At 37.3% G+C, this 27,903-nt stretch overlaps 1 protein-coding gene across 1 annotated transcript; it reads right to left on the bottom strand.

Moving 5' to 3' along the window:
• Window positions 1–212: 212 nt before the first annotated feature.
• Window positions 213–23,119, bottom strand: Gm14632 (predicted gene 14632). Its single transcript, NM_001100610.2, has 9 exons — window positions 23,011–23,119; window positions 21,426–21,545; window positions 15,750–15,816; window positions 15,176–15,210; window positions 11,929–12,054; window positions 11,553–11,616; window positions 3,272–3,353; window positions 724–822; window positions 213–404 (listed from the first exon to the last, which is right to left on the bottom strand). Exons 2-9 carry the CDS (start codon window positions 21,520–21,522, stop codon window positions 336–338), a joined length of 639 nt encoding a protein of 212 aa, NP_001094080.1. The 5' UTR covers window positions 21,523–21,545; window positions 23,011–23,119; the 3' UTR covers window positions 213–335.
• Between the last annotated feature and the right edge of the window lie 4,784 nt (window positions 23,120–27,903).

The following is a 27,903-nucleotide window of genomic DNA, read 5'->3' as shown; positions in this document are numbered from 1 at the left end:
TTGCCACTCACTTATTCATTTAGATTTTGTTTGGAAGTTAATATAAAGAGGCTCTTACACTTAAACAAGAAAATGATTAAAGATGTTTAAAAATAAAGGAGTTCTATTTTGACTCTAAAGGTATACCTCCTAGTTAACTTTGTAATCATGGGGGTTAACTTCATTCTTAGAATCATCAGAATTACAAGGATTAAAGAGCCTTTCAAACTCTGTTTCATAGGAGACAAAAATGTTAGTGAATTTTTTATTAGGTTACAAATGTACCAGCAAGTGAGAAATATGTATGCTTCATTAGTCTGAAGATGGGAAAGGAGAAGAGTACTTCAGAGTATGCTTCATAATGTCTCTTCACCATCTACATCAAAAAGCATATCGTAGTTGTTGGTCTCCATGTTCATCAAACCCTAAAACAGAAAAGCACTTCTTACTAAAGAAACTCCCAAGGATACAAATATGAAAGATTCTGTGCAAATGATGTATAGATGTGCTATGTTTAGTTAAGCAGGATAATTATAGTGTTAATAAACTATGAGGTACATCTGAGGTCAAATTCCCAATTTATCATTTCATGTCTTGAATAATTCCTACAAAGTCATTAGGATTTTACAGATAATATCAGTCACTTCAGCAAGAAATAATTCAAAATAGCAAGTAGTTAAACTTTTTGATTCCTAAAACATATTTCGTTTCCTAAGAACATTTTATGGACCATGTGCAACATACCTCCATGGACTTCTCATGCATGTCTTCAATTGCTTCCATGGTCGGACTCTGACTACATTCGGACAGTTTTAATGCTTGTTGTTCTTTTTGATAATTGTTCTACAAATGTAAAAGGAAAACATTACTGTAACAATTCTGTTCATTTTTGTTGTTACTGCCATGCAGCATGAATGCTAGGCTAACAACCAACCACTTAATGTATTTCCAATACTAAAATGTTTACGTGAGCAAAAATAATTCCATATGAAAAGTAAAAGGAATAGTTTTCCAAGTGATTTAACATTTTAACAACTATTATGACTAAATATACTTATATTTTTAAGTAACATGAAATACAATTATACTACCAATTGTGGGTTAATAAAACTTTTTTTTTATGAGAAATTGTTTGCCATGCTGCAGAGACTGGCCTTAGCCTCTCAAGTACTTAAGTTTATAGGCATGCACCATGTAAACATGAACTTGGTAAAATCCTAGCCCTGTAAGCTTAACTCTAGCTAGTGTTAATGCTTTTACCATATGGTGGCCTCCTTTTTCTAACTAGCAGAAGTAATCCCAGGAGGTGGTTCACTACCTCATCTCTGTATCTAGTCCCCACCTAAGGTGTATGTGCCATGTCTTCTACTTTCTCTTCCTTTCTTAAGGATGCCTTATACTTATTCTTTACTAAGTCCAACATCTTCACTTTTCTCAACTATTGTCAAGAGTTTCAGCAATTGTAACTGTTATTTTAAATTCATGACTTTAGCTGGTTGTCAGTGTAATGCCTATAAAACTAACTTTTATAAAGTTTGAGTTAGAATGATCACAAGATCATGAATAGTCTTGATCACTTAAAGATACCCTGCCTCGAAATAAAGTGTAAAAAGATGTCTGGGGACAAAGTTTAGTGGTAGATTTGTTTTCTCTAGGTTCCAATCTCAAGTAACACATGGAAGAAGTAATATAAATTTCTCTTCGTATTCTTTATGTTGGCAGACAACCATGGTAATTTGCATTTAAAAAAATTAAGACAAGCCGTTTCCACCTTTTCTCATTGTGCTACTAGATTCCTATTTTGTCCTTTATTCACTGTGATCAGTTTTGTACCTCACATTTCCACTCAAATCATCCTGATTAAGTACAATGACCTGCACTTTGTGAAGTTTCCCTTTAAAAAATGTACACGTGCATACATATGGAGACAAAGGATTAATATTGGGTGTCTTCTTTGGTTGCATCCCACTGTTTGGGAGACAGGGTCTCAATGAACCTAGAGCTCATCCATTAGGCTACAACTGGTGGCCAGGAAGCTCTGGGAATCTTCTTATCTCTGAACTAAATCTGAGTTTGGTGGTTCTAAAATGCTCACCACCACACCAACTTTTATTGTTGTGGTGGTTTGTTTTTAGTTTTGCTAGTTTGTTTTGTTGGTGGTGGTGTTGGTGGTAGTGGTGGTGGTGGAGGTGTGTGCGTGCATGCTTACTCAGGGAATATAAACTCGAGTCTCCATGCCTACAGTGAGAAAGATTACCAAATAAACCATCTTCCAGCCCTGCAAATCTATTTTATTTGGCCCATTAGCAGCATATGACAAAGTTAGTGAACTTTTCTTCCTTAAATGTTTTCCTTCACTCATGGTAGTTTTATTTGTACCAATTTTTCTCTTCCCTTACTGGTTCACTCTCACCCCCCCACCCCTACCTCATGCAGAATTACAAATATTGAAGTACTCTGGGAGTCCGTCTTTAGACTCCTCATATACATGGATGATTACTCCCCCTTGAAATTTCATCCAGGGTTCAAGGTTTAAAAATTGCCTTCAATTGGAGTATTCATTTACTTTTTATCTTTAGTCCCTATCTCTTTCCAGAACTGACTCATAATGGCGGCTTCCTCAATGCCTTCCCAGGCAGGAATGGATCTCCTGTTCATTTCAAATTGAATACTTCTCAAACTATTAACCAATCAAATAAAAAATAGTTAATATGGTCATCATCTCAGATCTTACTTGGAAACTATGTGCTGACTACAGTCATTGGTACAGTAATGGAGAGATGATCTAAAATAGTTTGGTGATATTCTTCCACAGGAATATTCTGCCAGGGCTGTTGAGAAAGGTTGTTTCTATCCACTGTTGTTACAAAATTTGTACTAAGTTTAGGATTGTAAGAACTGATTTGCCAGTTTGAGTTGGCTTTCGAATATTAACAACAGAGTCCAGATGACACCAGTAAGTAAGCTTTCTCTCTCCTTTCAACTGTACCTGAGGCTGACATAGTGTGCTTACTTTTGTAGAAACTGGTAATCCTCTCTTCATCTTTCAGCAAAAGTCTGCCTCTTGAAAATTTATAATCTGGTCTACCAGAAAATACCTAGTGGTTTTCATTGATATAGTATGTGATCATACTTCTCTGCTTTACAATTCAGTAGGACTAGAACAGAACCAAGGATAGATAGATAATGAAACTTAACTTCGTTTCATGTGCCCAACACAAGGCTAGTTTCTCCATTCCTACTTGATACTTAGTTATTCTAGGTTAATTATAAAGTTAGTTATGATACCAACCACTGATTTTTCTTGTTCTTCATTGAATTTCTGTATATCCATATCAAACTTCTGCTCACACAATTTGTTGTTGATCTTCTTTCTGTAAAGCACAGTAATAAAAGCAGTCACATTTCATACCAATATGAAAAAGAACACTCAAAACAAATTAAATTGACCATTTCATACTATAAAAAGAAAAACAGCAGTAAAATATTATCTAATGGGAAATCATTATAGTTTTTTTTTTCCTGAAAGATTATCAGAGAAGTCTTCTTTTATGTTTTAGCTTTTCAAAAATTAAAGTAGTTTTAATACATATATATCTTATTTTAGAAAATTAATTGTATTTCAAAGTATTTTTTCATTATTTTCTATCAAATATAATGTCTAATTTATTTTGCTATATTGATTCAGTTAAGACTTAGTGCAAAACATAAGTCAATTAAAATATACAAATTGTCTGCATATGTAATTGATTTTTTCCATATTGTTAAACATAATAAACAACAAATTACATTTCTAAGATTTTGTGCAAGACTTCTGTGTTTCCACAATGAATGTAAACCAAATTTTAAAATCTCATTAACAGGTACTTAAAGTAGAAAATAAAAATTTTCACAGATTTCTAAGATTTAGATTTAGTTTCCTTGAAGGCATGAAGTTATAGGGTTAACTGCTTAGACAAAATCAAAGACGCACATTTTTACTAAAAGTTCAGTAATGTTTTTTTTTAACTTCAGCCACATATAATTTTTAAAATGATACAAATGTGACCCTACAAACCTAACAACTCTACCTCTCCCATTTGTTTGTTTGCCAAAGTCATTCTAATTTCTGGTTGCTTTTTTTTGAAAGAATCTTTGATATAAGTTTCCATGTGTTTTCTCTTTATGTGACTCCAGGTCCAAGGTGTCTGAAATAATCATCTTATATCTATGGGAAACAGGCACATATGTGGTGCACATATATACCTGTAAGCAAAACACTAATACACAAATATGTCTGAAAAATAGGTATTAAGAGCTTTGTTTCTTAAGCCATGTAAGACGTTTTGGGTCTATGATCCTAGTCTAGGAAGCTTAGCAGGAGATTTCCAGTGTAAAGGACAACATAGGTTACATAGGAAAATTCCAGCCAGCCTGACATACATAGTGAGACTATATATCAAAGACAAATTATTATCCTCAAAGAAAGCTCATGCAACATTCAATTACATATAATTTAAAATAGATTCTTTGGGATCTGAGTTTCATTCCCTCACTGGTTAGTAAATTTGTCTTTCACTTTCAGTTACATAATTCATTTTATAAAAATCAGTGAGGGGTTTGGTGAGATGATTCATCAGTTATGAGCACTGGTTCCCTTCCAGAGATGTGAGAATGGATTCCCAGCATCCACAAGGTTGCTCACAACCTATAACTCCAGTTCCAGGGAATTCAATGCCTTCATCTGGCCTCCTCAGGTACAAGACATACAAGCTGTGTACATACACACAATCAAGCAAAACAAACATACCCATAAAATAAAATTTAAAAAAATAAGTAATAAGGGTTATATTAAAGAATTCATTTTTCCATTGTGTCATATAAAGAAAAGCACAGAGGAGTTTTAGAAAAGAAACTGACTTAATATAAAATTAATACTGGGTCAACGAAATACTGTTGCATGTACAGAATTTTGTATACATATCACTTAGCTTTGAATACATGGAATGTAGAAAAGTTTACATCATTTTTTTCCTCTAAAAATCCCTTCAATGCAGTTATGAAAATGCCTCAGTAATAAATAGGATTTACTGTGAAAGGAGGACGTTCACAAGTTTGATTCTAGTACCCATTTGGAAAACTAACCATGGATGGTTGCTTCTACAATAGCAGCACTGTGGTAGGCAGAGTGAGAATTGCTAGGACTTGCTGGCTGCTTATCTAGCTACATGTTCAGTGAAAGAGCAGGTCTTACGGGAATAAGGTGGAAAGAAATAGAGCAAAACCCAACATCCTCCTCTGCCCTCCACATGTGTATATATGCACCACAGACACAAATATACGAAAAAATTAAAATTAAGTTTAATTAATGTCACACCTGTTGAAAAAGCACCATTTTCACTTCTGTACCACAGGCAAAAATAAGTCCATGATGCTAAATCAAAAATATTTGCAAGAGTCCGTGTCATGAGTAGATCTTGGGTGCTGACCTAGTCCCACAATACCCCTAGTAAGCTCAAATCCCAGGTGCTCTAACACTACCAGGATCACAGGAATGGCCCCAACATCAGGAGTAACTGAGTCCCTAAGGATCCAGGGACACAGGAACTCCTGCCTTGCCAGTGGCATGGATTCCTTCTGGTCTGAAAATGCACTTGGATCAGACCTGGGGTACTGGCTCTGCACCCACTCTTAAAACACCCATAGGGAGCATGACTCCCAGGTATTCTGAAATGCCCAAGATCACAGGATCACAGAGGAAGCTCGACTCCCAGGAGATCAGACACACCCAGGAACACTGGAGTTCTGACAGAAGAGCACAGCTGAGGGCACAACATCTTTCCCAACAACCTGTGTATCTGGGACCCCCACAAGAACCAGGGAAACAAAATCATCCTCCCGGCCAGAGGCACAGGTTCCTTGCAGTATGCAACTGTGTCTAGAGAAAACCTAGGGCTCTGGCACCCCACCAAATCTTGCAACACCAAGAAAACGTTTAACCCCCAGGAGCTCTGACACAGCAGGATCTCAGGAGATTGGTCACACCAGGATTTCAAGATCCAAGAGGCAGCATGACTTCCAGGAGCTCAGACACCCCCAAAATATCAGGTTCCCAGGATCCCAAGATCTCAGAGACAGCTGGACTCCTATGAGTTCTGACACAACTAGGATTACAGGAGGGACAGGCTCCAGACAGAGACAGCAAGGGAAGGTAGCACCAAAGAAAATGAGATGGCATGAGGTAAGTGCAAGAATATAAGCAATAGCAACCAAGACTAGTCGGCATCATCATAACCCAGTTTGGCCACCAGAGCAAGTCTTGAATACCTCAACATATTGGAAAAGAAAGATTCAGATTCAAAATCACATCTCATGATGATGATAGAGGTCTTTAAGAACAAAAATAGTTCCATTAAAGAAATACAGGAAAACAGCTAGAAGCCCTTAAAGAGGAAACACAAAAATCCCTTAAAGAGTTAAAGAAAACACAATCAAACAGGTGAAGGAATTGAACAAATACCATCTAGATCTAAAAATGGAAATACAGAATAAAAACTCACAAAGAGAGATGAACCTGGAGAAAGAAAACCAAGGAGACATACATGCAAGCATCTCCAACAGAATACAAGAGATAGAATAGAGAATCTCAGGTACAGAAGATACCATAGAAAACATTGACACAACAGTGAACGAAAATGCAAAATGCAAAAATCTCCTAACCCTAAACATCCAGGAAATCCAGGACACAATAAGAAAACAAAACCTAAGGAAAATAGGTATAGAAGAGAGAGAAGATTCCCAAGTCAAAGGGCCAGCAAATATCTTCAACAAAATTATAGAAGAAAACTTCCCAAACCTAAAGAAAGATGCACATGAACATACAAGAAGCCTACAGAACTCCAAATAAACTGGACCAGAAAAGAAATTCCTGCCGACACATAATAATCAGAACAACAAATGCACTAAAGATAAAATATTAAAAGCAGTAAGGGAAAAAAGTCAAATAACATAAAAAGGCAGACCTGTTAGAAATACACCAGACTTCTCACCAGAGACTATAAAAGCCAGAAGATTCTGGACAGATGTTATATAGACCCTGAGAGAACACAAATGCCAGCCCAGGCTACTATACCCAGCAAAACTATCAATTACCGTAGATGGAGAAACCAAAGTATTCCATGATAAAATCAAATTCACACAATATCTTTCCACAAATCCAAACCTTCAAAAAAATAGATGGAAAACTACAACACAAGGAGGGAAACACTACACCATACAAAAATCAAGAAAGAAATCTTCTTTCAACAAACCCCAAAGAAGATAGCAATATAAACATAATTCCACCTCAAACAACAAAAGTAACAGGAAACAACCAACAGTCACTGGTCTTTAATATTTCTTCTTAGCAATGGATTCAATTCCCCAATAAAAGACATAGAGTAATAGACTGGATACATAAACAGAACCCAGGATTTTGCTGCATACAGGAAACCCTCCTTAGTGACAAAGACAGACACTACCTCAGAGGAAAAGTCTGGAAAAAACTTTGCAAGCAAATATTTCCAGGAAACAACATGGAATAGCCATTCTACTATGGAATAAAATCAACTTACAACCAAAAGTTTTTTGTTATTGTTTTTTTTGTTATTGTTTTGTTTTTGTTTTTGTTTTTGTTTTTTAAAGATAAGGACTGTCACTATACTTGTCAAAGGGTGAATCAACAAAGATGAACTCACAATTCTGAACATCCATGCTCCAAATGCAAGGGCAACCAAATTCATAAATGAAACTTTACTAAAGCTCAAAGTATATATTGTACCCTACATAATAATAGTGGGAAACTTCAACACCCCACTCTCAGCAACGGACAGATCCTGGAAACAGTAACAAAACAGAGACACTGTGAAACTAACAGAAGTTATGAAACAAATGGTTTTAACAGATATCTATATCTATAGATATCATAGAACATTTTATCATAAAACAAAAGAATGTGCCTTCTTCTCAACACCTCATGATGCCTTCTCCAATACTGACCATATAATGGGTCACAAAACAGGCTTCAACAGATATAAAATATTTAAATAATCCCATGCATCCTATCAAGTCACCACGGACTAAGGCTTATCTTCAATAATAATAGAAATAAGCCAGGCATGGGGGCACATGCCGTTAATCCCAGCACTCGGGACACTGAGGCAGGTGGATTTCTGAGTTCAAGTCCAGCCTGGTCTACAAAGTGAGTTCCAGGACAGGCACGGATACACAGAAAAACCCTGTCTTAACCCCCCAAATAATAATAATAATAATAATAACAATAAAAATATAAATAATAGAAAACCCATATATATACACGTGGTAGGTGAACAACAGTCTAATCAACGATAACTCGGTCATGGAAGAAATTAAAGACTTTTAGAGTTTAATGAAAATGAAGCTACAACATATCCAAACTTATGGGACACAATGAAAGCATTCCTAAGAGAAAAACTAATACCTCTGAGTGCCTCCAAAAAAGAAACTGGAGAGAACATACACTAGCAGCCTGGCAGCACAGTTAAAAGCTCTAGAACAAAAGGAAGCAAATTCACCCAAGAGGAGTAGAAGGCAGGAAATAATCAAACTCAGGGCTGAAATCAAACAAGTGGAAACAAAAAGAACTATACAAAGAATCAACCAAACCAGGAGCTGGTTCTTTGAGAAAATCAACAAAATAGATAAAGCCTTAGGCAGACTAAAGAGAGGGCACAGAGTCAGTATCCAAATTAACAAAACCAGAAATGAAAAGAGAGACATAACAACAGAAACTTAGGAACCCCCCCCCCCAAAAATCATCAGATCCTACTATAAGAGCCTATACTTAACAAAACTGGAAAATTTGGATGAAATGGACAACTGTCTAGACAGATATCAGGTACCAATTTAAATCAGGATCAAATAGACCCTGTAAACACTCCTATAACCCCTAAAGAAATAGAAGCAGTCACTAATAGGCTCCCAACCCCCTCACAAAAAATAAAAGCCCAGGATCAGATGGGTTTAGTACAGAATTCTATCAGACCTTCAAGGAAGACCTAATACCAATACTCTTCAAACTTTTATGCAAAATCAAAAGAGAAGGAACACTATTCAATTTTCTATGAAGCCACAATTACACTTATACCCAAAACATACAATGACCCAAATGAAGAAAGGGAACTTGAGACCAGTTTCACTTATGGATATTGATGCAAAAATACTCAATAAAATTCTGGTAAACCTAATCCAAGAACATGTTAATATGATCATCCTTCATGATCAAGTGTTCTTCATCCCAGGGATACAGGGATGGTTCAATATATGGAAATCCATCAGCGTAATCCACTATGTAAAAAATCTTGAGAAAAAAACAGTATTATCTCATTAGATGCTGAGAAATCATTTGCAAAAATTCAATAACTCTTCATGATAAAATTCTTGGAAAGATCAAGAAGTCAAGGCCCATACCTAAACATAGTAAAAGCAATATAGAGCAAACCAGTATCCAACATCAAATTAAATGGAGAGAAACTTGATGCAATCCCACTAATATCAGACAAGACAAGACCACTCTCTTCCTACCTATTCACAGTAGTATATAATATAGTAGTATTTTATAGTACTAGAAGTTATATCCATAGCAACTATATAACAAAAAGAGGTCAAAGGGATAAAAATTGGAAAGGAAGAATTCAAAATATCACTATTTGCAGATGATATGATAGTATATGTAAGTGACCCCCAAAATTCCAACAGAGAACTCCTAAACCTGATAAACAAATTCAGCAAAGTGGTTGGATATAAAATTAACTCAAGCAAATCAGTAGCTTTCCTCTACTCAAAGGATAAACAGCCTGAAAAAGAAATTATGGATACAACACCCTTCACAATAGTCACAAATTATAATACCTTGGTGTGACTCGAACCAAGCAAGCAAAAGATCTGTATGATAAGAACTTCAAGTCCCTGAAGAAAGAAATTGAAAATCTCAAAAGATGGAAAGATCTCCCATGCTCATAGATTGGCACAATTAATTTAGTAAAAATAGCCATCTTGCCAAAAGCAATCAACAGATTCAATGCAATCTCCATCAAAATTTAAACTCAATTCTTCATAGAAATAGAAAGAGTAATTTGAAAAATCATTTGGAATAATAGAAATCCAGTATATCAAAAAACTATTCTCAACAATAAAAGAACTTCAGGGGGAATCATTCCCGACCTCAAGCTGTATTATAGAGAAATAATGATAAAAATGTATGGTAATGGTACAGATACAAGTACTTCATGAAATTCACAGGCAAATGGATGGATCTAAAATATATAATCCTGTGTGAGGTAACCCAATCCCAATAGAACAAACATGGTATGCACTCACTGATAAGTGGATATTAGTCTAAAAGCTCAGAATACCCAAAATGTAATCCACAGACCACATGAAGCTCAAGAAGAAGGAAGACAAAAGTGTGCGTGTTTCAGTCCTTCTTAGAATGGGGAACAAAATACTCCTGGGAGGAAACATGGAGATAAAGTACAGAGCAGAGACTGAAGGAATGACCATCTAGAGTCTGCCCAAACTGTGTATCCATCCCATATGCAGACACCAAACCCAGTCACGATTGTGGATGCCAACAAGTGCTTGCTGACAGGAGCCTAATATGACTTTCTCCTGAGAGGCTCTTTCAGAGCTTGGCAAGAACAGAGGCTGATGCTCACAGCCAACCATCAGACTGATCATAGGGTTCCCAGTGGAGGAGTTAGAGGAAGGACTGAAGGATTTGAAGGGGTTTGCAACCTTATAGGAAGAACAACAATATGAATGAACCAGACCTCCCAGAGCACCCAGGGACTAAGCCATCAACAAAAGAGGGGGTCCCATGGCTCCAGTGCATATATAGCAGAAGATGGCCTTGTCAGACATCAGTGGGAGGAGAGGTCCTTGGTCCTGTGAAGGTTCAATGCCCCAGTGTATGCACATGCGAGGGTGGGGAAGTGGGAGTGGGTGGGTGGGCGAACACCCTCATAGTATCACAGGGAGGGGTAATGGAATAGGGAGTTTCTGGGGTGAAACCAGGAAAGGGCTATTATTTGAAATGTAAATAAAGATATTATCACATAATAAATAAATTAAATTAAAATAAAAATATTCACAAAATACTACATATAAATAAGTCATTAAGATGTCATATAGTATATTAATCAATATTATCTAATATATAAATTATGTTAATACTATATAGTTTTAAACAAATTATATATCCAAAAATGTACCTTCAAAATTTCCCAGTATATTTTGTACTGGAGATCTGTGAAGTAATTAAAGCTTTACAAAGTAAGGATGCTGGGGATACTGTTTGATTGCTCAGCTTTTGTCCTACAAGCAGGACGATGAGAGTTTGACCCACAACATTACAGCCTCCAAGAAAACCATTCAAATTAAGGATTAATCTTATAGAAATATTGTTTATAGTATATATCATATTTCAATTATTAATATACATTACTTGCTATACAATCAATTAAACTTTTCTGGAAGTACTTACACTAAGAAGGAAATAGTAAGTTTGAACATATTACCGTGTATCTCCAACTACTTCTTCAGGATTTGCATTCCCATCATCATGAGTTACTGGATTCTGTACTGGGTTCGTAATAAAACAAGATATTAAAACAATTATGTTATTTTGCAAATTTTAATGAAATACTTTGTGATCATTCAGGCATAGTGCCAACATTAGGTTTTAAAGCAGATCTATTATTTGCCTAGAAGTTAAACAAAATCAAGTAATGTCTAATTGTCATCTAAAAATATGTTTTAAGCTATTTATTTATATGTTGTGATTAAAGACGAGAGATACAATATGAGGATTTTGATCTCCTTTACAAGCCTAAGAAGAACAACTGAGAAAAAAAGGAAGTGTAACATCAATGCCCATCATTAAATATCTGGTACCTTCCATAAGGTCCAATTCTGAAGCATTCCTAACTTGCTGTTCACCACTTAACAAATTCCAGTTTTCCATTGGTGTCTCTACAGAACGTGCAAAACGCTGCCATTCCTCTGAGAAACTTACGTTTTCTGATTTAAAATAAAAAAAGAAATTTTCTCAAGCCTTTTGAATAAAAAATCACTTAAACTAATAAAATTGAAATATAAAATAACATTAAGGAATGATTTTTACAAAAACAGCACTTCATAATTGCATGAAGAGTTTAAAGATAAAACCATATTTCTATTACCCTCTGATTTAATACTAAAGACTTTAGTATTTAAACATGGAACACAATAGTTGGCTTCAAAGATAGCCATTAATAACCTTAACTTTAATATGTACACATTTTTAAAAAGAATTATTTAAGTTGAATAAAGTATCTTGGTCTTCCTTACTATAAAAGAATAGAGGTTTGTTATTTTTTAGTTTAAAACTCTCTCTCTCTCTCTCTCTCTCTCTCTCTCTCTCTCTCTCTCTCTCTCTCTCTCTTTCTCTCTTACACACACACACACACAGACACACACACACACACACACACACACACACACACACTATGATGGCTTTAACTGTGACTTCATGTGGGTTTATATCTAAACATAGGAGGATCTGCATGTTGGTCCCATTCCTGCAAGGTTTTTGATAAGTTAGAGCAAATGTGTCTGCATCTCAATCTCCAAATAAAATCATAGTTGCTATTATCACAACCAAGCTCCTCAATCTTTTTCATCGAAATACAAATCTAAATTATAAAGTTCTGTCTGGCTGGACATATATTTCACTGCTACAGCAAGAAGCTCTGGGTTCAATCTTCAACTATGAAAAACCCCCACAAATTTTAAAAGTAAAAAATAAAACAAGTATGTTTCCTCAGGTCCCAGTACATTTGTAAGGCTGAGGACTTCAGTTTCGAGGCCAGTTCAAGCTGCACATGAGGTTTCAGACACTCCTGAGATACAGAGTTAGAGCTTACTTCCCTAAACCAAAACAACACATAAATAAACACAGCCTGGCCTGAAGTATGTCTGAAGTTCCAGCACTTCAGAGGCTGAGAGGAGCCTCGGGATTTTGAGGCCGTTTGGATCCTATATATATACAAATTTCGGCAATCTGGCCTTTCAACACCAGGTAGAAGAAAATGAAGACTCGTCTTCAGTTTGTTTTTAATGAATTTCTGTCGGGTAGCAGCAGCACAGAAAAGGTTCTAGTCTGTTTCTGCCACTAACTGACCTCCAGTTTACTCACACTTCACATCCCCAGGCCCAAGGAAGACTTTCAGGGTCTCCAATTCCATGGCCTTCCTGCTTTCTGCTAGATGCTAGGCTTTTCAAACTCCTGCCCTTAGTGAAGTTCTCCGTTTTTCACCGCAGAGGTCTAAGTGGGTAAAGTCGATTGTGAACCCAGCAGCAGTGCTATCCGGAGTCCAGGGAGGGTCACCTCCTCTCCTTACTCTGGAAGTAACACCTCCGCCCCGCCACCTTCACCCCACCCGGACCCCCACCTGAACCATTATTAACCATCTTTTAACAGGTCACTGACTACCTCCACAGAGACTTCCCCCTACCATGCTTCCTCAAGAAACTTCCCTTCCTCAAGAACTCAGCTTCGTGGCCACCACAAAGCATACTGGGTAACAGGGATTGGGCAGCTGGAAAACAATCTCAGCCAAGCCCCTTGCTGATTGGCCGTGTTTGCACATGCTTACTAAAGTGAGAGAGGCTCTATCAGTCATCTGTCATCCAAGCAGCAAATAAGAGATAGTATTTTAGCTGCCACTACTACCCAGAAGTTTTCCATTTTCCAAGTTTGCAATACTAACTTGAAACTTAAAATAAAATGAACCCTAAAGAAGACTCTCCTACTTTGTTTCAGTTGAAGGGGCTGTTATGTGTATTTCGGATTTGTTTTATTTATTTAACTAACGTGCTTTTGCATGTTTGTATTTGTTCAACATGCATGTCTGGTGCTCATAGAAACTAGAATAGGATGCCAATTCCCCTGGATCTAGAATTACAAATGGTTGTGAGCCATTATATGGGTCCTAGGAACTAAACCTTGGTTTTCGAGCAACAAGTGGTCTTAATTTGAAAGCTATCTTTCCATCCCTGTCCTGTGTGTGTTTTAAGGTATGCTGGATCATTTCTCTCGATAGATGTTTATTTTTAATATACAGTGGAGATTATAGAAATATGACACTTTCCTAATATTGTCTATTTCCAGAAAAAGAAAAAAAACATAATTTTAAAGGATTCTGTAAATCATAAAAAGAGATTCAGCAAAAATGATGTGTATACATTTCAGTATATGTGTGCAGAAGAAGGCTTTATTCTCAATCATATTCCAACTTACATTTTTTGTTTGTTTGTTTTTCCAGACAGGGTTTCTCTGTATAGCCCTGGTTGTTCTGGAACTCAACCTGTAGACCAGGGTTGCCTCAAACATAGAAATCCCCTGCTTCTGCCTCCCAAACGCTGGGATTAAAGGCATGCGCCACCACTGCCTGATCCAACTTAAATCTTCAGAGACAGGGTGTCTCTGAATCTGCAGCTCACCAACGTCACTAGCCTGGCTAGCCAGCTAGCTATCTCTACCTACTCAGCACTGGACTGCAGCCTGCATTTTTAAAGTGGATTCTAGGTCCCCACCTTAAGTCCATATATTTTCAAGGAAAGCACTTTACCAAGTGAGCCATAATTCTAGCCACTCTGCAAGGTTTGTTATGTTGCTGTAGCCACTGTCTTTTTTTTTTTGGGGGGGGTGTATTTCTCTAATCATGCCTAAATTTAGGTTCCTAAAATGCTTAATGCTGGTTTTGTTTGTTTCCTTATAATAGCCAATTGCATTTCTTGCTCACTTTACAGTTAATTGGGCAAACTGGGAAAACTAACATTTCATTTGCTAGGCTTATTGCTGTGTTTTGTTTGTTTGGTGGGTGTTTTGTTAATTTCATGTGTTGGTTGGGTTTTGTTTTGTTTTTTCACCACTGAAGATGAAACTCATAGCTTTTACATGGTGCTGTACCACTGAGGTACACCTTCAGCTAATCTTTGTTTCTGAATGTTGGGTGAGTAGTCATCTGTATGTGTTTTAAAGAAAACTACAATTACTGTGAAACCTAAAATTATCCTCTTATGCTGTAGGGTTTATAGAGATCTGATGCCATCTTATGTCCTCTTCAAACAACAGGCAAATATCTCCAAAAACACCTACCTCCAGATTTATCCAACATACTGTCTTGTTCATCTCTGTGAAGAAAGGACAATAAAATTTTAAAGCTAGAAATATAGTGGACTGGTAGAGCATTTGCCTAGCACACAAAAAACTTTACACAGGAACTTCTTTTAATTATTTAGAATAAATATATAATGTTTGGTTTGGAACAAATGTCATTTGCATATAAAATACATGGCAGACAACCAAAGTGAACCTGAATTATTTACTTTTAACAATTCATACATTTACAACACACAGTAGTTTATTCATAACTCTCCCACACTTGCTGAGACCCTTCTTCTTCCCAGATGGTCCCCCTCTTATTTTTATTATGTTTCTCCTTTTGTTTGTGTGTATATCTGGGAAGATCCCATGCAGGTGGGTATATTGTCCTAGTTGCTATGTGTTTGTGATGACAAGGACTTAAGGACCCCAAGCTGGGCTTGAACTCAATATATAGCTGCATCTGACCATGAATTGTTGATTTTCCTGAATCTACTCCTCCAGTGAAGGGATCACAAACACTACTTTTGAAGTACTCTATTGAACTGGGAAAAATTGAAAATATTACCTTATATCTTCATCTGCTTCTACGTGAGGCGGCATATTCTCATGTTTGCCAAATGCTGGCCTCTTTACTATATTGACAATAGAAAATGGAAACATTTGAAAGTATGCTATATAAGTAATAGTTAATAAAGTATTTTCAATTTGCATTTCTCTGGAAAAACTGCCCACGTGAGTTTTTGAAACAGCTTTTATAAATGAAATAATTACATCAAGGAAATTGAGGATACAAGGAGAAAACAAAACTTAAGGATAATAGGTATAGATGAGAAGTAAGATTTCAGACTTAAAGGGCCAGTGAATATCTTCAACAAAATTATAGAAGAAAACTTCCCTAACCTAAAGAAAGAGATGCCCATGAACATAAAAGAAGCTTACAGATCCCCAAATACTTTAGACCACAAAAGACATTCCTGCCATCACATAATAATCAAAACACCAAATGCACACAAAAAAGAGAATATTAAAAGCAGTAAGGGAAAACAGTTCAAGTAACATATAAAGGCAGACCTATCAGAATTTCACCTAACTTCTCCCCAGAGACTATGAAAGCCAGATGATCCAGGACAGTTGACATACAGACCCTAAGAGAGCACAAATGCCAGCCAAGGCTACTATAAACAGTAAAACTCTTTTACCATAGATGGTGAAACCAAGGTATTCTATGACAAAACCAAAATTACACAATATCTTCCAACAAATCATGCCCTTCAAAGGATAATGAAGGGAAAACACCAAAACAAGGAGGGAAATTACATTCTAGAAAAAGCAAGAAAGTAATCTTGCAGCAAAACTAAAAGAAGATGGCCACATGAACAAAATTCCATTTCTAAAAACAAATATAACAGGAACCAACAACGACTTTTTCTTAATATCTCTTAATATCAGTGGACTCAAATCCACAATAAAAAGACATAGACTAAAAGACTTAATGTGTAAGCATGACCCAGCATTTTGTTTCATATAAGAAACAAACCTCACAGACAAAGACAGATATTACCTCAGAGTAAAAGTCTAGAAAACAATTTTCCAAGCAGATGGTCACAAGAAACAGGCTGGAGTAGGCATTCTAATATCAAATAAAATTGACTTTCAACCCAAAGTTATCAAAAAAGACAAGGAGGAACACTTCATATTCATCAAAATTAAATTTACCAAGAGGAACTCCCAATTCTGAACATCTATGCTCCAAATGCGAGGGCAGCCACATTCATAAAAGAAACTTTAGTAAACCTCAAAATACACATTGCACTGCACACTATAATAGTGGAAGACTTCCAAACCCCTCTCTCATCAATGGACACATCCTGGAAACAAAAACTAAAAACAGACACAGTGAAACCAACAGGAGTTATGAAACAAATGGATTTAGTTGATATCTATAGAACACTGTATCCTAAATCGAAAGGATATCCCTTCTTCTCAGTACCTCATGAGGCCTTCTCCAAAACTGACCATATAATCAGTCACAAAACATGCCTCAACAGATATAAAAATATTGAAATAATCCCATGCATCCTATCAGATCACCACAGACTAATGCTGATCTTCCATAATAATATAAATAATAGAAAATCCACATATATGTGGAAGGTGAACAACAACCTACTCAATGATAACTTGGTCAAGGAAGGAATAAAGAAGGAAATTAAAGACTTTTTAGAGTTTAATGAAAATGAAGCTACAACATAACCAGACATATGGTACACAATGGAAACAGTAATAAGACTAAAATTCACAGCTCTGAATGCCTCTAAAAAGAAACAGGATAGAGGATGCAGGAGCAGCTTGACAGCACAACTAAAAGCTCTAGAACAAAAGGAAGCAAATTCTCACAAGAGGAATAGAAGGCAGGAAACAATCAAACTCAGGAATGAAATCAACCAATTGGAAACAAAGGAACTATACAAAGAATCAACCAAACCAGGAGCTGGTTGTTTGAGAAAATCAACATGATAGGTAAACCCTTAGCCAGACTCACTAAAGGAAACCGAGACATCATCCTAATTAACAAAACCAGAAATGAAAAGGGAGACATAACAACAGAAACTTAGGATATCCAAAAAATCATCAGATCCTACTACAAAAACCTATACTCAACAAAACTGGAAAATCTGGATGAAATGGACACATTTCTAGACAGATATCAGGTACCAAATATAATTCAGGATCAGATAAACCCTAGAAATACTCCCATAACACCTAAAGAAATAGAAGCAGTCATTAATAGTCTCCCAAACAAAAAAGCCCAGGATCTGATGGGTTTAGTAAAGAATTCTATCAGATCTTCATGAAGACCTAATACCAATACTCTTCAAACCAGTATGCAAAATCTAAAGAGAAGGAACATTATTCAATTTGTTCTATGAAGCCAGAATTAAAATTATACTCAAACCATACAAAGATCCAATGAAGAAAGGAAACTTCAGACCAATTTCCCTTATGAAAATTGATGCAAAAATATTCAATAAAAGCCTTGCAAACTGAATCCAAGAATACATAAAAATGATCATCCATCATGATCAAGTACACTTGATCCCTGTGATGAGGGATGGTTTAATATACAGAAATCCATCAACTTAATCCACTATAGAAACAAACTCAAAGACAAAAATCACATGATCATTTCATTAGATGCTGAGAAAACATTTGACAAAATACAGCACCCATTCATAGTAAAAGTCCAGGATAGATCAGGAATTCAAAGCCTATACCTAAACATAATAAAAGCAGTAGACAGCAAACCAGTAGCCAACATCAAACTAAATGGTGAGAAACTGGAGGCAATCCCGCTAAAATCAGGGACTAAACAAGGCTGCCCACTTTCTCCCTACCTATTCAACATAGTACTTGAAGTCCTAGTCAGAGCAATTAGACAACAAAAGGAGAACAAATGAATACAAATTGGAAAGGTAGAAGGCAAAATCTCACTATTTCCAGAAGATATGATAGTATATATAAGTGACCCCAAAAATTACACCAGAGAAATCCTAAATCTGATACACAGCTTCAGTGCAGTAGCTGAATACAAAATTAACTCAAACATATCGGTGGCCTTTCTCTACAAAAAGAATAAACAGGATGAAATAGAAATTAGGGAAACAACACCCTTCACAATAGTCACAAATAATATAAAATACGTTGGTGTGACTCTAACTGAGTAAGTGAAAGAAGGATCTGTATGATAAAAATGTCAAGTCTCTGAAGAAAAATCAAAGAAAATCTCAGAAGTTGGAAAGATTTCCCATGCTCATTGATTGGCAGGATTAATGTAGTAAAAATGGCTATCTTGCCGAAAGCAATATAAAGATTTAATGCAATCCCCACGAAAATTCCAACACAATTCTTAACTGAGTTAGAAAGGGCTATTTGCAAATTCATCTGGAATAAGAACAAAACCTAGGATACAAAAACTATTCTCAACAATAAAAGAATCTCTCCTGGAATCACCGTGCCTGATCTCAAGCTGTACTATAGAGCAATTGTGATAAAAACTGCATGGTACAGGTATACTGATAGACAGGTAGATAAATGGAATAGAACTGAAGACACAGAAATGAACCCACACACCTATTGTCACTTGATCATTGACAAAGGAGCAAAAACCATCCAGTGGAAAAAAAGACAACATTTTCAACAAATGGTGCTGGCTCAATTGGCAGTTAGCATGTAGAAGAATGCAAATTGATCTATTTTCATCTCATTGTACAATGCTCAAGTCTAGGTAGATCAAGGAACTCCACATAAAACCAGAGACACTGAAACTTATAGAGGAGGAAGTGGGGAAGAGCTTCGAAGACATGGGCACAAGGGAAAAATTCCTGAACACAACAGCAATGGCTTGTGCTGTAAGATTAAGAATAGACAAATGTGACCTTATAAAATTGCAAAGCTTCTATAAGTCAAAGGACACTGTCAATAGGACAAAACAGCAACCAATAGATGGGAAAAAAATCTTTACCAATCCTAAATCAGATGGGGACTAATATCCAATATATATAAAGAGCTCAAGAATCTGGACTCCAGAAAATCAAATAACCCCATTAAAAAATGGGGACAGAGATAAACAAAGAATTCTCAACTAAGGAAAACCGAATGGCTGAGAAGCACCTAAAAATGTTCATCATCCTTAATTATCAGGGAAGTGCATGTCAAAATAAACCTGAGATTCCACCTCATACCAGTCAGAATGGCTCAGATCTAAAACTCAGATGACAGCAGATGCTGGCGAGAATGTGGTGAAATAGGAACACTCCTCCATTGCTGGTGAGATTGCAAGCTGGTAAAACCACTCTGGAAGTCAGTCTGGTGTTTCCTCAGAAAATTGGACATAGTTCTACTGGAAGATCCAGCAATACTCCTCCCTGGGCATATTCTCAGAAGATATTCCAACTTGTAATAATGACATGCTTCACTATGTTCATAGCATCCTTATTTATAATAGCAAGAAGCTGAAAACAACCCAGATGTCCCTCTTCAGTGGAATGGATACAGAAAATGTGGTACATTTACATAATGAAATACTACACAGCTATTAAAAACAATGAATTCATGAAATTCTTAGACAAATGGATGGATCTGGATGATATCTTCCTAAGGGAGATAACCCAATCACAAAAGAACACACATGATATGCATTCACTGATAAGTGGATATTATCCCAGAAGCTCAGAATAACCAAGATACAATCTGCAAAACCCATGAAACTCAAGAAGAAGGAAGACCAAAGTGTGGATACGTCATTCCTTCTTAGAATGGGAAACAAAATGTCCATGGAAGGAGTTATAGAGACAAAGTTTGCAGCTGAGACTGAATGAATCCAGAGACTGCCTCACTCAGGGATCAATCCAATAAATAATCAACAAACCCAGACACTATGGCAGATGCCAACGAGAGCTTGGGGACAGGAGACTGATATAGCTGTCTCCTGAGAGGATCTGTCAGTGCCTGACGAATACAGAAGTGAATGCTCACAGACATTCATTGTACTGAGCACAGGGTCCCCAATGATGGAGCTAGAGAAAGTTCCCAAGGATCATAAGGGGTTTGCTGCTCCATAGGAGGATGAACAATATGAACTAACCAGTACCCCCAGAGTTCCCTGGGACTAAAGCACCAATCAAATAAAACAGATGGTGGGACTTATGGCTCCAGCTGCATATGTAGGAGAGGATGGCCTAGTATGTCATCAACGGGAGGAGAGACCCTTGGTACTGTAAAGGTCCTATGCCCCAGTATTAAGGAATGCCTGGGCCAGGAATTGGGGGTGGGTGTGTTGGGGGCAGGGGGAGAGGTAAGAGGAGAGGGGATTTGCAGAGGGGAAATAGAAAAGGGGATAATATTTGAAATGTAAATAAAGAAAATATACAATAGAAAAAAGGAATGAAATAATTTATTTGCAGATATTATGAAATAAATTCATGTTTTGCTAACATATAGGAACAACGTTCATGTCTTTTTCTGGGGTAAAATCATAGCAAGTTATCGTTTCTCAACATATTATGTCTACAGTGCCAAGAGTAGGTATATGCACTGCTAAAACTCAGGTATAGGAATATATAGATATAGGTAAAATTAGAAATGAAGTATATGAAAACTTAGAAAAGACTTCTTCCATTGCAGGTGAGTTGGGAAAGGTCTAATGAACTTCAGGACACAATCAATACTGAAGACTGGATACCTTCAGAATGAGCCTGCTCTTCTTCTTCATCTGAATCATAGTCAAGAAGTAATAAGTAACCATCCTTTGGTATCACCCACAGTTTCTTAATAGACATTTTTCTCTTAAGCGCTCAGTTGTCTTCTTAGTTAAAAAATAAAAATAAAAAGGAAAAAAGAAAAAAATGTAGTTATCTAAATCCAAAGGTATCATTTAAATAGTTAAAAATGTCAAAAAGTCAAATAATTATATAATTATCTTAGCTCATTGAAAGATTGTTTCTTTTGTTTTTTAACACTTATATTTTTAATAATTTGTTTTTATCAGAGAGTTTTGCATACATATTCAATATGGTCACACGTGTACATGTGTATGTGTGTGTGTGTATGTGTATATGTATACACACACACACACACACACACACATATATATATATATATATATATATATATATATATATATATATATATGCTTCCCCTTAAAATTTCCTTCATGTATCCCATTTATCATGTCCCTCTCCCTCCCAACTTTGTTTTAAAATCTTCTTTAACTTACTTATTTTAAATCCTTCTTTAGAACCCAAGTTAACAATCTGTCATTTCTCAGTTTAAAAAAGGCAAAAACAGGCCAGCCTTTAATACGTGAGTCCTCCCTTTCTCACCAAAAATGATGAGCAAAATGTGTTTGCATTTAAATTTTGAGGCATCTGAATTTTGGTACTATCTCCCAAAGATTCTTTTTAAACAAAACATCAGCAATTCTGATTTTCAGTATATCTCAGTTTTAAAGTAAATTCATAGTACTATCCAGAAAGATGATGAACATGGTAACTATATATTCATGTCAAGAAGACCCAATGCTCAGTCTACAACAAACACTCACCACCACTACCCACACAGAAAATCCTTATATTGGAGAAATTTGGGATTGGGGGAAGCCGAGGATTTCAAACATCTGAAGATTATAAGTTAAAGGCCAGCCCAAGCCAGACCAGTCTGAGCTACAAAGGAAGATCCCATCCTACAGAACTAAAACTGAGAGAAAAAGCTGAACTTGGTGGTCCAAGTCTTTAATCCCAATACATGGGCGATTAGACAGGAGGATCCCTGTTCAGAATCCTTCCCAGATTACTTATTAATCTCTTGTAATGTCTCCTCTTCTTCTTTTCATTCATTCTTCCTACGCCACTCCCCTCTCTGCAATGTCCATACAGTCTATACCAAAGGAACACACCGTAGAGAAGACAATGAAGAGGGAGGAATCCTCAGTGTGTTTTAATTGGATCCGGGACAGCACACAGGGCAAGCGCCAAGTTGGACCCTAAGGCTCCTTACAGCACACAGGACAAGCGCCAAGGCTCCTCACTCACAGCCCCATGCTCCCCCGACCCACAATCCTGCAGCCAGCTCTCTGATCCTATCCCAAGGCCCCATGATTGTGTCCTCCAAGGGTTCACAATCTTCTAAGGCCCTGACCTGTTCAATCCTCTGCCATGAATATGGTCCTCCACCTTCAGTTAACAATCAGAAGCCATAGGAAATGGCGATCATGAGGCATTCCCTCACCTAGTGGCCACCTGGGCCTGATAAGCCCCACCCTGTCATACCTCGATTAACTGTCCAACAACCCTGAGCAGAGCCGATTATCACTTAAAGGTTATCTCAGAGGTGAACACCTTCACAACTGCACCCTTCCGTGCTCAACTCCTCAATGGTAAAAAACCGTTGTCAGCAGAGATTCCTGGACTGAGGATTCTGAGGACCCTTTGTGATGCAAGCTGGAGAAATCAGGTCTGTGCTGATTGGCTGAATATATCCTGCTCATGCGTACATGGAGTACCAGGCACCATCGCTTCAAAGGAAGTTTTCAGAAGGTGGGAATGAGCTACTACTGGCTTTAAGACAATTTCTAGGTTTTAAGCCCTTACATACTTGAAAAACTTGAACAAATGTGAAACATATGAAACACTGCAAACGGCACTACTTTATTTCAACAGTAGAGGCTCTTGCATGCCATTTTGGTTTGTATTTATTCATATGCGTAACAATGAATGTGTGTGGACTCTTTCTGAATGTACATAAGCACACCACAAGAGTTTATTCTGTCCTAAGAGATCAGAAGGGAGCATCCAGATCCCCTATATCCCCTGGTACCCTCCTGTCTCCACCTTCCTAGTACTGACCTTGATTACAAGAACATGCTAGACCCTTCTGGCCCTCTCTCTCACTTATGCCTCTGTTGCCTACAGAGGCTGGAAGTGTGCACTGATTCTCTGAAACTTTAGCTGTGCATAAATTGTGAGCCACGATGTGGGTGTTTTGTGCCTGGTCATCTGCATAGAACAGGTGATTTTAACAGATGAGTCATTTTTCCAACCACTGTTTTGTGCACTTATTTGCATTCCTATGGTTTCTTCAGGTACCAGGCATGCATCTGGTGTGTTTAAATTAATGTTGACCTAACACACACACACACACACACACACACACACACACACACACAAAACCCACTGATATTTTTTAATTTGCATATTTCTCTATAACTCCTTTTGTCTTATTTCATGCCTTGTACAACTTCCTTGTGAGGTGTATTCCTTTTCTTTGTTTTTTGTTTGTTTTCAATTTTTTTACTACATATTTTTTTCATTTACATTTCAAATGCTATCCTGAAAGTCCCCTATACCCTCCCCCTCCCCGTCTTGCTCCCATACCCATCCACTCATATTTCTTGGCTCTGGCACTCCCCTGTACTGCAGCATATAAAGTTGGCAAGACCAACGGGCCTCTCTTCCCAGTGATGGCTGACTAGGCCATCTTCTGCTACATATGAAGCTAGAGAAACAAGCTCTGGGGATACTGGTTAGTTCATATTGTTGTTCCACCTATAGGGTTGCAGACCCCTTCTGCTCCTTGAATACTTTCTCTAGCTCCTCCATTAGGACCCTGTGTTCCATCCAATAGATGACAGTGAAAATCCACTTCTGTATTTGCCAGGCACTGGCATATCCTCACACAAGACAGCTATATCAGAGTCTGTTCAGCAACATCTGGCTGGCATGTGCAATAGTGTCTGCATTTGGTGGCTAATTATGGAATGGATGCCTGGGTGGGGTAGTCTCTGGATGGTCCATCCTTTCGACTTAGCTCCAAACTTTGTCTCTGTAACTCCTTCCATGGGTATTTTGTTCCCTATTCTAAGGTAGTATGAAGTGTCCATGCGTTGTTTTCCTTCTTGATTTTCTTGTGTTTTTTTTTTTTTTTTTTTTTTTTTTCAAATTGTATATTGGGTATTGTAAGTTTCTGGGCTAATATCCACTTATCAGTGAGTGCATTTCAAGTGACTTCTTTGTGATTGGGTTACCTCACTCAGGATGATGTCCTCCAGGTCCATCCATTTGCTTAGGAATTTCATAAATCCACTGTTTTAATAGCTGAGTAGTACTCCATTGTGTAAATGTACCATATTTTCTGTATCCATTCCCCTGTTGAGGGACATCTGGATTCTTTCCAGCTTCTGGCCATTATAAAAAAGGCTGCCAGGAACATACTACTGCACGTGTCCTTCTCTGGGTATATGCCCAGGAAAGGAATTACTGAATCTTCAGATATTACTATGTTAAATTTTTTGAGAAACTGCCAGACTGATTTACAGAGTGGTTGTAAAAGCTTGCAATCCCACGAGCAAAGGAGGAGTGCTCCTCTTTCTCCACATCCTCGCCAGCATCTGAGGTCACCCGAATTTTTTATCTTAGCCATTCTGACTGGTGTGAGGTAGAATCTCAGGGTTGTTTTTATTTGCATTTCCCTGATGGTTAAAGATGCTGAACATTTTTTCAAGTGCATCTCAAACCTTCGGTATTCCTCAGTTGAGAATTCTTTTTTAGCTCTGTACCCCATTTTTTTGGGTTATTTGAATTTCTGGAGTCCAGCTTCTTGAGTTCTTTGTATATATTGTATATTAATCCCCTATCAGATTTAGGATTGGTAAAAATCCTTTCCCAATCTGTTGGTGGCCTTTTTGTCCTATTGACAGTGTCTTTTACCTTACAGAATCTTTGCAATTTTATATGGTGCCATTTGTTGATACTTGATCTTACAGCACAAGCCATTGCTGTTCTGTTCAGGAATTTTTTCCACTATGCCCATATCTTCGAGGCTTTTCCCCACTTTCTCCTCTATAAAATTAAGTGTCTCTGATTTTATGTGGAGGTCTTTGATCCATTTGACTTAAACTTTGTACAAGGAGATAAGAATGGATCAGTTCTCATTCTTCTACATGATAACCACCTGTTGTGCCAGCACCATTTGTTGAAAATGCTGTCTTTTTTCCACTGGATGGTTTTAGCTCTCTTGTCAAAGATCAAGTGACCATAGTTGTGTGGGTTCATTTCTTTTTTTTTAAGTTTTATTAGGTATTTATTTCATTTACATTCCCAATGCTATCCCAACAGTCCCCCACACGGTCCCCGACCCACTCCCCCCCCTCCCCTCCCCCACTCCCACTTCTCAGCCCTGATGTTACCCTGTACTGGGGCATGTAAAGTTTGCACGACCAATGGGCTCTCTTTCCACTGATGGCCGAATAGGCCATCTTCTGATACATATGTAGCTAGAGACATGAACTCCGGGGGTTACTGGTTAGTTCATATCGTTGTTCCACTTATAGGGTTGCAGATACCCCCAGCTCCTCGGGTACTTTCTCTAGCTCCTCCATTGGGGGCCCTGTGATCCATCCAATAGTTGACTGTGAGCATCCACTTATGTGTTTGCTAGGCCCCGGGATAGTCTCTAAAGAGACAGCTATATCAGGGTCCTTTCAGCAAAATCTTGCTGGTATAGGCAATGGTGTCAGTGTTTGGAGGCTGATTATGGGATGGATCCCCGGGTATGTCAGTCTCTAGATGGTCCATCCTTTCACCTCAGCTCCAACCTTTGTGTCTGTAACTCCTTCCATGGGTGTTTTGTTCCCAATTCTAAGAAGGGGCAAAGTGTCCACACTTTGGTCTTCGTTCTTCTTGAGTTTCATGTGTTTCGCAAATTGTATCTTATATTTTGGGTATTCTAAGTTTCTGGGCTAATATCCACTTATCAGTGAGTACATATTGTGTGAGTTCTTTTGTGATTGGGTTACCTCACTCATGGTGATGCCCTCCAGGTCTATCCATTTGCCTAGGAATTTCATAAATTCATTCTTTTTAATAGCTGATTAGTACTCCATTTTGTAAATGTGCCACATTTTCTGTATCCATTCCTCTGTTGAGGGTCATCTGGGTTCTTTCCAGCTTCTGGCTATTATAAATAAGGCTTCTGTGAACATAGTGGAGCATGTGTCCTTCTTATTGGTTGGAACATCTTCTGGATATATGCCCAGGAGAGAAATTGCATGATCGTCTAGTAGTACTATGTCGAATTTTCTGAGGAACCGCCAGACTGATTTCCAGAGTTGTACAAGCTTGCAAACCCAACAATGGAGGAGTGTTCCTCTTTCTCCACATCCTTGCCAGCATCTGCTGTTACCTGAATTTTTGATCTTAGCCATTCTGACTGGTGGGAGGTAGAATCTCAGGGTGGATTCATTTCTGTGTCTTCTATTCTATTCCATTGATCTACCTGTCTGTTGCTGTACCAGTACCATGCTGTTTTTATCACAATTGTTCTGTGGTACAGCTTGAGGTCAGCCATGGTGATTCCCCCAGAGGTTCTTTTATTATTGAAAATAGTTTTTGCTATCCTAGTTTTTTGTTTTTGTTTTTTTTTCTGTTTTTTGTTTTTGTTTATGTCATTCCAGATGAATTTGCAAATTGCCTTTTCTAACTCAGTCAAGAATTGAGTTAGAATTTTGATGGGTATTACATTGAATATGTAGATTTTGTTCGGCAAATAGACATTTTTACTATATTAACCCTGCCAATCCATGAGTATAGGAGATCATTTTATCTTCTGAGTTCTTCAATTTCTTTCTTCAGAGACTTGAAGTTCTTGTCATACAGACTTTTCACTTCCTTAGTTACAGTCACATCAACGTATTTTATATTTTTTGACTGTTGTGAAGTGTGTTGTATCCCTAATTTCTTTCTCATCCTCTTTATTCTTTGTGTAGGGAAAGGCCACTGACATGTTTCAGTTAATTGTATATTTAGCTACTGCACTGAAGTTGTGTATCAGGTTTAGGATTTATCTGGTGTAATTTTTGGGGTCACTGATACATGCTATTATATCTTCTGGAAATATTGATATTTTGCCATCTTCCCAATTTGTATTTATTTGTTCTCCTTTTGTTGTTGATTTGTTCTCGCTAGGACTTCAAGTACTATATTAAATAAGTAGGGAGAAAGTGGGCAACCTTGTTTAGTCCCTGATTTTAGTAGGATTGCTTCAAGTTTCTCACCATTTAGTTTGATGTTGGCTACTGGTTTGCTGTCTCTTGCTTTTATTATGTTAAGTATGGGCCTTGAATTCCAGATCTTTCCTCAACTTTTACTATAAATGGTGTAGTATTT

Source organism: Mus musculus, chromosome X (genome assembly GCF_000001635.26).
Source record: "Mus musculus strain C57BL/6J chromosome X, GRCm38.p6 C57BL/6J".
In the NCBI taxonomy this organism is placed as follows: Eukaryota; Metazoa; Chordata; class Mammalia; order Rodentia; family Muridae; genus Mus; species Mus musculus.
The sequence above is the reverse complement of the archived record's forward strand: the minus strand, read 5'-3'. Positions and strand labels throughout refer to the sequence as shown.